This window comes from Diabrotica undecimpunctata, chromosome 2 (assembly GCF_040954645.1).
Source record: "Diabrotica undecimpunctata isolate CICGRU chromosome 2, icDiaUnde3, whole genome shotgun sequence".
NCBI lineage: Eukaryota > Metazoa > Arthropoda > Insecta > Coleoptera > Chrysomelidae > Diabrotica > Diabrotica undecimpunctata.
The window spans coordinates 58,971,264-58,986,814 of NC_092804.1; the positions used below are offsets into that span (position 1 = coordinate 58,971,264).

The 15,551-nt window shown below is 31.3% G+C and overlaps 1 protein-coding gene across 1 annotated transcript in view; it reads right to left on the minus strand.

The window, feature by feature from the left end:
- Nucleotides 1–765: 765 nt before the first annotated feature.
- LOC140434608 (hatching enzyme 1.2-like) overlaps nucleotides 766–15,551 on the minus strand; it is a 34,625-nt gene continuing 19,839 nt past the window's right edge. Inside the window, exons 3-4 of the mRNA XM_072522994.1 lie at nucleotides 11,078–11,205; nucleotides 766–980 (exon numbers count right to left, since the gene is read on the minus strand). Of these exons, the coding sequence (XP_072379095.1) occupies nucleotides 804–980; nucleotides 11,078–11,205 (305 nt within the window). The 3' untranslated portion in view covers nucleotides 766–803. The remainder of the gene's footprint in view (nucleotides 981–11,077; nucleotides 11,206–15,551) is intronic.

The following is a 15,551-nucleotide window of genomic DNA, read 5'->3' on the forward strand; positions in this document are numbered from 1 at the left end:
ATAAATTACGCCTTTACCTTTACTTTTAATTTACCTTTTTTTGGTACGCCTCTGCAAAATTGATCAGTGGAATATGATTTCGTTGAAAAGATATCGTTAAGAGCTTCGGTAAGTGCGATGTTGCCAAGTAATCACCTTTAATTAAAAATTGTTTTAGTATAGTCCCCATAAATATGATCGCACCGAATTCCACCAGGTTAGCAACGAGTTTAGTTTAGTTTTTGAAGGGTACAGTGCACTGAACTTTAAGATATGTAATATAACTTAAACAATTTCAACATCGTGGAATTCCGATGAGCTGACATTATTATACACGAAAAATCTGCTAATCATAACGATGTCAATTTTTAGCAAATTGTTTTTGGTCTTCAAAACTTTTGTACGCGGAAAATTATTTGGGATAGAAAACGCTGCAAACGAGCAAACACAATTTTAAATCATTTTTGAAAAATTGAAATCTGTCTTGATTTAACAAAAAATGAACTATTAGTATATTGCTAATTTACAATTTAGTGTATAAATGACAATCGAAAAATATTTATTTCTCTATTTATAAAATTGTGTGAGGTTGCAAGCCCCAGCACAGGGTTAAAATTCCAAGAATTCTTTTTTTTGGTAAAATTGGTCCCACTAAATATAAAGATCGACCGGGTTGTCGATTTTTGTCAAAATAATTATTTTGTCCAGTTTTAGGGGTACAAATGTTCGTTGAGACACCATGTATATATTATCCCCTAAGATTCAGAAGTAAAAACAAAATTTGTATAAAACTTTAATAGTAATCTCAATTAAATAAAACAGTTTTAATAATTATTAGAATATAAATAATTTCTATATTCATTTTTTCCTGCAAAATAGATATTTCTGTTGCCATGAATGGCGTTGGTCCTTTCAGGACAATTATACATAAGATTTATTTTAGTTATATCTCTCTTCGTTAATCCGCGTCGTTGACCCATTTTTTTTATAAATGATATATCCTACAAACCAGAATAATTAAAATAAAAAAAAATAAGTCCAAAATAGATTCATACTTAGACTTAACGAACAAAAAATGAAATTGAAATATTTCGATACTGTATGATTCTCGCTGTATGTATCTGCAATTGCACTTTGCCCCGCATGTTTTCACGCGGTGGGAAACGGGACGCGGGATGGGAGAGTGACTTTTACTGCAGGACGGGACAGTGATTTTTTGCGGGACGGGACACGGGACTGGACTGGCGCTTTGTGTTGCGGGACTTCAAAGTCGGACAAAAACGAAACTTTTATTATTTTCGGAATGATTTATTAAATCAATTTATACACGTACTTGCATTATGTTTGCAACGTATACATCTTTATAAAAATTAAAAGTTTTTCTGTTTTAATAATTCATATTGATGAAACATAATTGGTACATTTAAACCAAAACAACAGAAAATTTTAAAATGTTTTCGGCATTTTCTTTTATTTATTACTATACACACCTGGTATGCAAAAACTTGTTTTGATTTAGGTCCTTTAAATAAATTATCACCTGACATTAAGGCGACACCACCAGATGATGATACCTTTGAATCTAACAGTGAACGTGATAAATACAAGAACTTTCGTTTCCTTATTTTCTTCTGTCAGTAATTCAAAATCAATCATCATCATATAACGGGGGTCCTACGGCGATTGCCGCTTCCCGCATTTCAGCCTCCATCTTTTCCTATCTCTCCAATCTCCCACTTTTGTTCCACCCATAAATCTGTCCAGTTCATCACACTTAGCCTCCCAGTTTATATTTTTTGCCTTATCTACGTCTTTTTTAACTTCTCTATTCCATTTAGCGTATATTTCTCTGTCTTGAGGATCTTTGGATTGAAGCCATATGTGATATGCTTGTTTTTTCTTGAGAACTTTCTCTTCTAGTTCCGTTGACAACCATTCAGGTTTTCTTTTTTTCCGATTTTCAACTTTTCCCAGTGCTTCATTTGCCGCTTCATGAATATATTTTTTAATTACCTCATACAGACTTTCAGGGTCTAAGTCCTTTGTTTCTATATTTTTTATTTTCTGGGCTATTCTAATTTTATATAAGAACTTTTTCGAATCTTGTTTAAAGCTTTCCAGGTTAAATTTTATGTTTTCTATGGTTGTTCCTATGTCTGTTACTTCATCATTTTTGTGACTTGATTGTTCTCTCTTAAATGTCACCATTACTTTTGCAATAATCATATGGTGGTCACTTCCACATTCTGGCTCTCTAAACACCTTCACGTCCTTCGTTTTTAGTTTAGAATCTTTACGCTGAATGAAATAGTCAATTATTGATTTTAAATTCCTGGTAGGCTGTGTCCATGTAAATTTGTGTATATTCTTATGGGGGAAGAAACCATTTAATATTTTTAAAGAATGTGCCTCGCAAAAATCTATTAATTTTTTACCATTGTCGTTCAGAATGTCTTCTCCATATCTCCCTATTATTTCACTGTTGGAGCTCTTTCCAGGTCTTGCATTAAGATCACCTAAGATCCAAATTTCTTTCTTCTTATTAATTGTGGCTAGAACAGTTGTTAACTTGTTAAAGTACTCTTCCTTGCTGTCAACCCTTGAGTCATCCGTAGGTGCATATGTTCCAATTACCACTATTTCATGACCATTTTTCTTAATTTCCATGATGATAATTCTTTCATCTATTTCTTGCCATGATTTCCTCTTCCTTTTTTCTTTACTTCAGTTAATACACAGATGTCTAGTTTCATTTTACTCAGTTCACGGAAGACCTCCTCCTGTTTTGTCCTTATTCCTTGTATGTTCCAAGCACCCAAATTTATAATCCATTTTCTTTGCGAATTTCGTTTATAGTTTAATCCGTCCGAATTCCAAGGCTTTTTGCTGAAATTTTTAACCTTTGATCATTTTTTCCGAGTATCGAGGAGTTGGCCCGATGCCTCAACCCCCAACTTGGAGGACCAGGGTTTTAAATCAGAGTATCCTTCTCTTAGATAAGTTGCCTTTTCTACGGCTTAGGAGTCCTATCTACCCCACCTGTTGGTCCGCGGGTGGTATTTTATTTCCCACCTACCCGCCGGCCTAGCTGCAAACAGGCCGGTGAGGGCATTCCCCTATCCGCCACCTTAGGACGCGCTCTCTAGGGTTACAGGTTCCCCCTCTCGGGAATGTAACCAATCAGGTTAATGGTAAAGGTAAAGGTTTGAAAAATGTAATTCAAAATCAATACCATTCAGAATCCAAGAAGCAGATTGGGATTTACTAAAATCAATAGAAGGACAGTTTTTAAAAAAAACTGTAAAAAATTTACATACTTACACACTATTTCAAGCTCTCTTCTCTTCTTCTTTTTTCAAGACCAAAAAAATGTCGAGGAATTTAATCTGAAAAACTCTTTTATAGCAGCAAGGAATAATATCAAATACTGCAATTAAATGAATTGGGTGTACTGCATATCTTTCGATTTATCGGAATGAAACCGTTCCTTGAAACAAGAAACGTAGAAAAAACTCAGAGAATTATATTGAAAATATGCAAAAAATTGCCTTAACCTGGAAGCAACAAGGAAGTTGGATCTTCTTCCGGGTCCTCTAGTGGCGAGAAAGATCTCAAAATTTTGTCACTATACAAGAAAAGAGTGCAGCTTGACGACGAACTGTATCCATATCTAGCAGAAGAATGAGAAGTTAGAGAACCTTTTCTTTTGGTGGAAAGACAACCAGAATCAATTTCCTACTATGGCTTGTTTGGCCAGGGATATCATATATATCATGAGAAAACAAAAAAGCCGTCTCAGCGATTAAGTCATGGACAAAAGATAAAATATTTTTTAGAATAAAAAAAAGTTTTTAGAGTAAACGTGAGAGTTTTAAAAATTGCACTAATTTATTAACATATGTGAATCGAAATATTTTAAAGCAGAATTAAAACATTAAGAAAAAACGATGGGACGGAAAAGTTATATTCCAAGAGTCAATCAAGAGTTCTATCTATATGTCCAAAAAGAGTCAACCACAATATCAATTAACAACAAGAACCAAAAGGAAAAGATTTCTTGACGTGTAATAAAGATGCTACAGGTCTAGTCGGAAAAATCTTAGATAAGCATCACTTTAAGTTTATTTTTAAATCAACAACGACTATACAAGAACGTCTACGATCGGTCAAAGATTCAAGAGAACCGTTATCTACTCCAGGAATGTACCGCATTCCCTGCAGTTATTGTTTAGTACCTACTGGAACAACAAAACGTAATTTAAATACTCGTTTGACTAAATACAAGAAGATTTGGTCACTGTAAAAAATCATCTGTGGTAAAACATCAACACTCAAGACAATCACTGTTTTTTATTAAAAGAAACATAGTTGCTTAATAGATCACACTACTATGCATGGATGTGGGCTATCGAAATTAAAAACATCCGATAAATTCTACTCGTAAAGAAGAGTGTCTTCATGTAAACAAACATTCTTCAAATATTTTTCTACCGATTCGTACCAACTAATAGATTTTTGGAGACACATTATGGCTACATTTAGTTGTGTTTAGATTATTTACTCTGGAATTAAGTCAAAAGCGATTGAACCGACAGGTCAATATTCATCTGGCATTAACATTCACAAGTAAATAAACACACGTCTCGCAACATTTAATGAACACACGCTTTGATCGACCCCATAGCATTAGAAAAAACCTGGTTATTTTCATAAATTGTCATGAAGAACAAAAAAGACAATTAATCAATTATTGTATTTGTCAGAGTCGACATGAAGTTTATTCGGATCAGTAGAATTGTTAACGTAGTAATCTTGACCTAGCATTACGTTCTTTTATCATTACATAACTTTAGAAAAAATTATAAGTTTAAAAATGAAAGAGACGTTACAGAATGACAACTTTACAATGACATCAATTTTTACTACTCAATATTTACATATGTTACGAGCAATGTCCGAAATTGGACAATCCTAGCATTGTACAAACAATCTTGTCCACTTCTAGCATTGTACCCCTTTACTGTACAATCTCCGAAATATATATAATCGGCGGACTTTGTATAAAAGAATTGCTGTACAATGTTCGAATTTCAATAAGTAGCCATGCGTCAAAGTTTAAAATAATATATCAGATATCGATTCAATTCGATTTTTACGATTATTCCCCATTTATTATTAACGACAAACAAACATCAATTGAGGTTATAAATCCATAATTAACCAGCGTTTTTGACTTTTGGATTCGTAGAATTAAATTATTTTAAATTATCATACATATCTCTTGAAAATCTAAGATGTTTCACAAACATCTTCCTTATATTATAGTGATGTATCTATCTCTTGAAGCTTTGAAATGTTTCACTAACAATCTCTATTGTAGAACAATTTCTTCTTCGATTCGATTTTTGATTTAGTGTGTCGCTTGTCAATAATAATCGATTCGAACCGATGAGCGTTTTGACAATTATTTTGATTATTTCGGACATTGTACAGTTTGGGGGTACAATGCTAGAAGTGGATAATAATTTCCGTACAACGCTAGGATTGTCCAATTTCGCGCTTTGCTCGTAACATATATAATCCATTAAAAAGTTGCATTGAAATTAAATTTTAAAGAGGACGCAATTTTTTTCCCTGTTTGATAGTGCTTAGTAGAAGCTTAAGCTTAAGTTTTTTGGGTTCACCACCCTTGTCCCCCGACCATCATCTTAAAAAAGGAGGCAATGGGTCGTAAATTAGCAACCCTACAAAACATTTTTATAATGGAATAAAAAGTTATTAACAAAAATAACTAAAAACAAATTTTTGAACAAATTTTCTTTTGGGCCTTATAACTTTTTTCCTGGTTATTTCACAATAAAAATACATTAGAGCAATATCATAGAGGGTTTTCAACGAATCATTTTCACTACAAATTTGTTTAATTTCATTAATTTCACTGGGTTTTGCAGCTATCCGAAGTTAACTGGGTTCTTGAATACTCATAAAAATAGGATAAATATAAACTATTAGGCTTAGTTTTTTACTATATATTTTTTATTTATATAATTTATTATTTTGGTAACATTTCTATGGTATTATTAGTTTATTATCGACCTTTTTCTCGACCACCTATAAGGTAGAGTCTGGAGGCGCATTTTTTTTAAGTGGTATCCCCATTAGGCTTAACTCACTGACAATTTCCAGGCGAGATAATATTGAGCATAATTATATATTTAAAAAGTTGTTTTCCAGCTAATGTTTTTTATTTTCTTTGATGGCCAGGCTACGATTCAGGACTAGTTCAGTATCGAAGGTGAATTTTTGCGAAAGAACAGAAATTAGAATTGGCGTCATTGTGGGTAATTCGTCTTCGAATTCTTTGAATTTTTCGATTAATTTTAATATTTCCATGTTGTCACTGCATGTTCACGAAAACAATTAAGGCACACTGCAGAGCATTTGAGGCCTACTCGTTGACAAGCACACATACTTTCTCAGTTTCCCTTGCATCTGCAGAAAATTAATTTCAGAAGTTCAGGGGATGCTGGAGTTTTGAAGGTTTTGATTGGTATCCAAATTTTTTCATGCTTTTTCCAGTCCCACTCTTCAGAATGGGAGTATTTCCTGGTGACAAACTCTAACACTGTGTAAATGAGCTGCGTCTTGTGTTGGCGGAAGCGATGATAATTTAAATGTAATTTTGATTACTGTCTTGTCAAATCGTTTGCATATCATGCTGGTAGAGAATCACCTTTATTTCCATCATATCAAGAGACGAAAAAACGTTCGCCAACGACAGTGAGCAGATATGGCTAGGTTTTCTCACTGAGATATAATACTGTTTCGCTAAAAACTCAGGATGTTTCTATAAAAGTTTGATGAATTTAAGTATGCCAATCTTGTGTGTTGCATCCTAAGAAAGCATGGAAAAACAGCAAATTCTCTGCAATACCGTCGCTGTATATAAAACTTAAACTACAGTATAATTGACGCGACTTACACCCTTTTGAAGGTTTAAAAAAATTTAATACTTTGGGCACACAACATTGGACTGCTCCAATTCTAATGCCGTGAGCAAGACAAGAATATCAATGTCTTCTGCTATGACGGTCACAGAATTATAGGATTGGAATGCAGCCAGCGCAGAATGGATGATGAATTTTGCAGAATAGTTATTGTTAAAATCAAGACTTACTAAATTAATGTGCTAATTTTAGGTGCTAATGAGAAATGATTGTAATTGCACCCTTCTTGTTTGATCAAAATATTTTTCCTATTTATAGACATAAGTAGAACAGTCTTTGTGTGACATGTTTTTGCAAACATACCAGTGTACAAATATTTTCATTTTAAGTATCATGTACTTACATTTCACCATTCTAATTTAAAGATATTATACTTGGTATGTTTGATGATGAGTATAATAAGTAATGATCTCATAAATAGTAAATTATTAAAAAAATAAATTTTTAAGTTTTTAATTGTATACTCTATTCGAATGTTGTCAAGTATTTTGGATCAACAGATATAAGAACATGGAAAAGTGAAGAAAAGAAAAAAAACGGAATATTTTTTACTTTACATATAAGCAGATTCATTGCAACAAATATTGCATAGCATAATTGTACTATAGATTGTTTATCTTACTGTTTATAGGATGATTGATTTATTGTCTATATTATGAATGTCTTATCATAGTTATTTTTTAGGTGAAATTATTCAAATAATGGTTTATACATTGAATTGCTGACCAAAAACAAAACTTTCTTGCTCAAATGATTGTTTTTGCCGAAAAACTAAATGAAGAAATTCAAAATGGTGTAGTTGTTCATAAACCTCACCAAGACATAAATGGTGAGGATATTTTGGAAGACTAATAAAATTATTAAATTTTTATTTTTACATACATCTCGAATATATATTATGCACTGAATATTATTTTCCTTTAATATTTAAATCGATGTCTGACTCTTTAAGTTGGAATAACTTTGACTTGATGACATGCGAAAAGTATTTAATGTGATATTTTTCTAGATGGTATTTATACTAACTATAGTTTAAAATGTTTATAAATTTATAAATGTATGTTATTTATATCTAATTATCATAAGAAAAACGGCAACTATCTTTTAAACTTAGTGTATACTTGTTGGGAAGCATTTTCATTTTGTTTTCATCACAATAAAAGAACTTAAGTAAATTAATGTTGTGTTTTAGTTACTCGCATCATTGGCATAGCCTGTAGACTTTGGTTTTGGTATTCGTACCTTTATGCTGTATTGATACAGTTGGTTTTGTTCTTCCTGATTGTAGATGATCACAAAAAAAATGCAAAATTATGCTAGGATGTAACCATAATAGATTAAATTTGTTGATTATCTCACAGAAATCCAGTATTTTTTAGTAAATTTTATTTATTGATAGCAAATGGAACAAACCCACTGTCAAAATTAAACAAGAATCCAGCATTAAAGAAATTGCAAGTACACACTTATTTATACAAAGTATCATTTTGCATTTTAGTGCTTCAAATAGAACCTAAAGATATTAATGCATAAAAACAAATCTATCTAATGAGGTCACTGATTAGCATGCATGAGAAGTCGGACCACACCTATACTTGAACCACAATTAACTCTGTGATGAGAAACATGAAAACATAAATTCTATAGCAGTGAAAGGGAAGGAATATGTAAAACAAATTAGCTGAAGCAATTAAGGAGATTGGATTATTAAGCTTAAAAATAGTGATTAAGTCAAAGTTAACTCTTCTGGTAAGAAAAAAAACTAGATTCAAGAAATTGATCACACCAGAATAAGAATATGGTCAATGCAGTTTAAAAGAACAGTATTTCAGAAATCTTTTAACTCTCTCCCTTTTGATACATGCTTGAGTAAATGGAAAACAAAACAGGGTTGAATTTTCAACTTGAGAGCAGATAAAAGTGTAAGTTTTTAGAGATGCAATCCTACAAAAATTTCTGTTATCTTTTAATGGAACCAAGCCATTTCATAGCTTTGTTGCATATGAGATCTGTTTGCAAATTAAAAGACACATTTCTGTGAAAAACCATACTTAGATCTGTAACATTATTGACTCTCCCGATCAAAATATTCTCTAAATTATAATTAAATACCATAGACTCAAGAAATCATATATATATATATATATATATATATATATATATATATATATATATATATATATATATATATATATATATATAATATAAATTATGAAAAATTATTCAACTTCTTCATAACAAGCCAACATTAATTAGAAAAACAAAAAAATATATATAAAAATTAATATTCAAACATAAACCAGAGTATACTGTGTTGTCTATACTGTGCATAAACCTTGCAAAAACAAACAAAGTTAGGTTAGAATCGACGTATGGGGTTGTCGGGTACTGATTACTGGATTAAAGCAAGGCCGAGATAATCAACCAAAAAAGAAGATGTGTTTGGTGACTTTTCTAGTAACTTTCTTGGGTGTGAATCTGTCTTTTTAGTTTACTCCTCCTGGTTAAAAAACGAACCATAGTTTACGAGATACAGATCAAAAACCCTTTAGACCCCATATTCCAGCGAGAAAGAACCCGGCCAACTTCGAAGCCCTGTAAAATCCAGAGACATTAATTAAATAAAACAAATTCGTAGTGAAAATTATTACATAAAAAAGCCTCTATGATAATGCTTAAATGTCATTTTATTGTAAAATTACCAGAGAAAAGTTATAAGGACCAAAAGAAAATTTTTAGTTATTTTTGTTTATAACTTTTTTATTTTCCATTTTACGATTAAAAGTAATAAACCATTTAATTCGCTACAAATAATCTTTAATAAAATTTTTTGTAGAGTTACTAGTTTACGAGATACAGCGTGAAAATCCTTTCCCTCCTTTTTCCAAGATAGTGACTGGCGGACAAGGGTGGTGAGCCCACAAACTTGAACTTAAGTTTATACTTACTCTCTCAACAAATCAAAATAAAAACGGGTGTGGAAGTCCAGTGGGACTGCCGGTAGAAGTTATAACTCTATACACGCGTTCGCCGTTAAAAATTTATATAGGAGTCAATCTGCACAATCATTACATATGTAATGCTATAGGTAAGAGAGAGCAGAAAGAGAAAAAGAATTAGTTATATAGGTATATGGTGCATCGTTTGCTGTATATAAACATTTGACCTGTAATAGGAGTATAGTAAATGAAGGATTGTATCAATATTTTAATGAAAATATATATATTTTTATTTTTATACATGTATAAAAGGAGTTGAATGCAAAAAAAAAAAATTTACACATACTCTGCAGTAAAATTCATTGTTTATTTTGTTTTTGATTAATATAAAAATTACAATACAATAAATACACTGCAAGATAATTCAATATAATAATACAATATAAATGAAAATGTAATATTCATAAGTATTTAAAACTGCCAATATACATTTATAACTTACTTTACGAAGATAAAAATAAAAACCCAACAACTCGGATTATGTTGTAAATTTTCATTTTATTTTAAAATTCATGTTTTTTGCGTTTATTACATATATTTAATAAGATTAACGTGAGGTTTTTAAATATTTCAAAAATAAAAAAGGAAATTCATAATTGGGATTCGAACTCACAACCACCAGCGTATGAACCAAATACGTAAAGGATTTGCCAATTAGACATGACATTAACGAATTTTAAAATTGACAGTTCGGTAAAACAGTGATTATTTTGAAAATACAAAAGCCTAAAATAAGTATTATAAAGGTTTAATTTTAAATAATACAAAACATATCACATAAATAATAATATTAATACATATTATATTATATATAATATTATATATACAATATTATATAATATATAATATTAAATATATATACAAAAGGAACATTTTTATTCTCGAGAGAGGAAGAGAGAGAAAATATATCTTCTCTCTCTCTCTCTTACTCATTATCTTACATATGTAATGGTTTCACAGATTCACTCTCATGCAAATTTCCAACGCCGACCGTGCGTATAGAAGTAGGTATAACTACAAAAATAAAATTGCGTCCTCTAGGAAATGCACGCTAAGACATAAAAAATTTCAATGGACTAATAGATCACTTACCTTTGGCACTATTGTGTTTTTACCGTTTTTAGAAAACGCTTTAGGAGAATAATGCATTACAGATGCATAATCATACAGTTGATTAAAATTAATATCTTTAATTTTTCTGTCAAAATTAGATTCCATTCCTAAAAAAACAATGTACGTATGTATATTAGTTCTGTTTTTTATAACAATTGAAAATAATTTAAAAAGTTGTATGTTAAAAAAAGGCTTAAAAAAGATATAAATATAACAGCTAATTTGTCATAAGGAGGCAATATGATATTTTTCTTTTTTTTGCATAGTCATTTTCCATTCAGCCACTCACAACTTTTTTCGGTTCTTCCCAAAGCAAAGAAAAGAAAATTATCGCAATGCATATTTGGTTATCAGTAAAGGAACAAACATGGTTACTCGCTTTTCGTCTAGGGACCCATCAAGACATTAAATTAAAACATAAACTAGACTGGGTCACGGATAGTAGGTTTAAAACAAATGGGATAAAACAAAGGTTACTATTTTAACTGGGCTTACAAATTGAGGTTACTTTTCGAAATAAATTCTGTAAGTAGTTATATACAATCTTGTTATTTAATGACAAAAGGTAACAAATGTTATAGGGTGGAAAGATTTTATGTTTGAATAAATTTTTTATTAAGTCGTCAGTTTGTTGTATATATTTTGTACATTCAAAGAAAAAATGGTTTAAATCTGCTTCTTTTTGACAAACCACATAAATTGGAATTTACAATTTTAAGTATTGCCAGATGAGCCGGATAACATGCGTGTCCTGATTCTGATAATAGATGTAATTTTTAAACCAAAATTCACTCGGGATTGTGAGTTGTATGCATCGAGCAAAAAGACAAAAGAGGGAATGTAAAGGTAGTGGGGGCAAAAATATTGTTAGACAGGAAGTGCCATCTTGAGAGGCCAAATTAAACAAGGAAAGAGAGTCTTTCCTTGTTTAAGAAATCAAATTTAGTTGGGTTATGTTATTATGTGTCCCAACTGTCACATGAAATCTTATTTATATTGAAGTTTTTTAACAATTGTTTCACATTTTAGACTGTTATCGTTAATATTTAATTAAAATTTTCTCGTCTAAGACACATTCTGAAAACTATTTTATAGCTACTGTTAATAAGTGTCGGAAAATTTAAATTTGGCGCATTCGCATTTCCGGATATGTCCGCCATCAGAGGCCACTTTTTTGGTCGCCTTTTCATAACGATAAGATTCCCTCTTTTATCTTTTTGCTCGATGGTTGTATGAGTGCATATTGTAAGTTAGAGTGTTGACTATATTCATAATATTCTTGTTTCCACTGATTGTTTACAATATTCTTGATTGTTAAAAATACATCTGGTATGCAAAGCTTATAATCTGTTTTCGTACCAGAATCAATGGCTTTCTTAGCTAATATATCTACATACTCATTATGCTCAAGCCGTATGTGAGCTCTAATCCACAAAAATCTAACTGTTCTTTGTTCCTGATGTACCTAATTCAAAAATAATTTTTTTTTATTAGAAGGATGTAAATATTTGTGCTTTTGCTAGAAAAAGATATAGTCACAATGGTTATAAGAACCGACAAAGAATCAGATGCAATTATTATGGAGTTGTCATTGGAATTCTTAAAATACTTTAATGCTTCATAAATTGAATTGCTATGGCTAAAAATTGAAAAATTATGATCTAGAGTAAACATGTTTTCACTACAATATGATATGACAATATGATCAATAGATAGAAAGTGATATTTGGAAACAATGCAGAAATATATATTATTTTACTAGGTGGTCTGATAAGTAACCTCATTTCTTAACAACTTTCTGTGATTCACTGTATCGCAGGCGGCACTCAGGTCGAACACTGCAAACCTTGTTATTTATTTCGTTTATTTTCGTATTCCTTTTGTATATATCCTATGAAGCTGAGAATTTAACAGGTGCATGATTTACCTAATCTGAACCAAACTATTTTAGTATGAGATCCTGGCCGACGAGTCTTTCGTATACCTTGGAAACATGCATAGGAGAAAGATTAGTCGATGGTTTTGGGTCAGTCTGGGTCCTTACCCGGCTAAAATTACTTTTAGCTATCGCTGTTCTATTAATTGTTAAAGAGCCCTAAAGGATCCAGGTATTGGCGAATATGCACAATTTTTTTAATTATTTCACACACAGGCTGACTTTGCTATTCTTCATTGAGCCATTTGTTTGGTTTTGTTCTTTAATAATAAAAGATAGCTGGAGATAATTTATTTCAAATTGAGACTTTTACTTAATTATTCCTTTTATTTCTATGAATTTTAGTTCAGTGTTTCGTTTAGGAAGAGTTAGTAAGCTAATTGATCTGTTGTTACTTTATGAAGTTTTTAAAAGATATATCGTGACTATTTAAACTGGGTTAAGGGTCTTTAAGCTTTTTCCTTTCTTGTTGCCTCATATATTCCTGTCATGTTCAATGAGTTGGACATTTTCTATTTCTTTTTGATAAATCTTTCTTTTATTAGCAACCTTCATTATATGTTTCGTTTTTTACCAAAATTTTCTATCGTGGGATTTATCGGCAGTTAAAACACCGCACTTCTCATTTGCGTTATTAAGTTTGTATTCAGCCACCCATTTTGGATAATACGTTGTTTGCAGCCGTCTGACAGAATGGACATTGCTGCTTTTCTCGCATAAAAGCAGGTTTATCACTCCGGCTATTAAATAAGTGACAGAGAAGGTAAGCATATGCTTCGTGAGCTAAGTTAATGAGGATGTATGATACTATGCTTAAAGGCTGGTATTAAACATGTATGTATATTGTATGATATAGCTTAGGTTAGCAGCACTAGCAGTGAAGGCAGACATGTCATCAGTCAGTCAACAGGTTGACTAGATCACATCAAGTTAGATGTTGTCAAGTACCACAAATAAAATATAAAAGCTTATATGTGTCTTTATGCACATGTTCTCATTAAACATAATAATAGATGATGTCAGGTCTATAAGAACCCTAAAAATGTGAATCCAGTTGTAACGAATCTATGAAATGGAGTCTGCCAAGGCACCAAAAGGTGTTGTTGATCAGCATATCAGTCAAAATTATGAGAAGTTTATGAGTAGTTTCTCTAACTATCTAACGGCAACTGGACCGTGTAACAAAGATATCGAAACCAAAATTGCAATTTTCTTTAATTTAGCTGGCAAAGACGCTCAAGACATTTTCAGAACGTTAAAGTTTATTGATGTAAAAGAAAAAGTAAGATAAAGTAATACAAGCAGATGAGGAGTATTGCACTTCGGAACGAAATATATGTTAGATATATTCTTTAACAGAAGTCCATGTGAAGATGAAGAATGTGACAGTTTCCTGACAGACATTAAAATGTTAGCCAAGCTATGTAAGTTAGGAATACTAGAAGATTCACTTGGAATTCTAGAAGATTCACTTGTCCGTGATAAAATAGTGAGTGGTATTGCCACACAATGTAAGAGAGATTATTAAGAATTCTAAATTTGAAGTTGACTCAAGCAGTGACTCACTGTAAAACAGCCGAAGTAAGCAAGTTTGAATTGAAAGAAATGGAAATTAACAGCTAAGAAGCAGAAGAAATAACAGTTTTAAAAATCGTGCTGTAAGGAATATAGGTGCAAATAACTAACAATCAAGATTACAATTGTTTAAAATGTGTGAGACATGATCCAAGAAAATATGCAAAATATGTCATAAACCAAAAAATCATGTCCAGGTAGCATGCAAGTTTCCTAATTTAACTAATGCCGGAGTAGCCTCTAGGTCTGTTAGTACTAATCAAAGAGTTTATGAGGTTGCACATGCACGTGATAGTTATGACGCAGCTGTAGGTGGTATACCATCTCTTTTAAAACCTAAAATATGAATTATTTTATTACGCAGTTCTCTTGAATGCGTCGCAAACACGTTTTTGTAAACAACTTTTAAAAAGAATTTTATGCATAGCCAGGAGCGTGCTAAAAAAATTTTATACCTTAAATATTTGAAAGTTATAAGGAATTTATACATGGTACACAATAAGTTAAATACCATAGGTCAAGTAATCTTAAAACGCTTAATAAAAGGTGAATTCTATAATATCAGGTTTGTCTTGGTCGATGTCGACAGTATGCCAATTTTAAGCCTTAATTCATGTGTCAAGTTAGGTTTGATAAAAAAGATAGATGAGATAAATGATAATAAAAGTGAACGCAGTAAATTTATAACTCAGAACAAAGATATTTTTCAAAGCACTGGTAAGGCATCCTTCAAATATTAGATTATTTTAAAAAATAATGCTAACATGTTAGTAAGTCCTTGTAGGAGGGTCCAAAAGAATAAAACCAAAATTAAAATTAGCCCTTGATGACCTTGAAAACAGGGATATAATAGTGAAAATGGATGAACAAACAGAATGGGTTAATTATTTAGTAGATATAGAAAATATGATGGTATACTTTTTCCATTGTCAATTTGCCAAG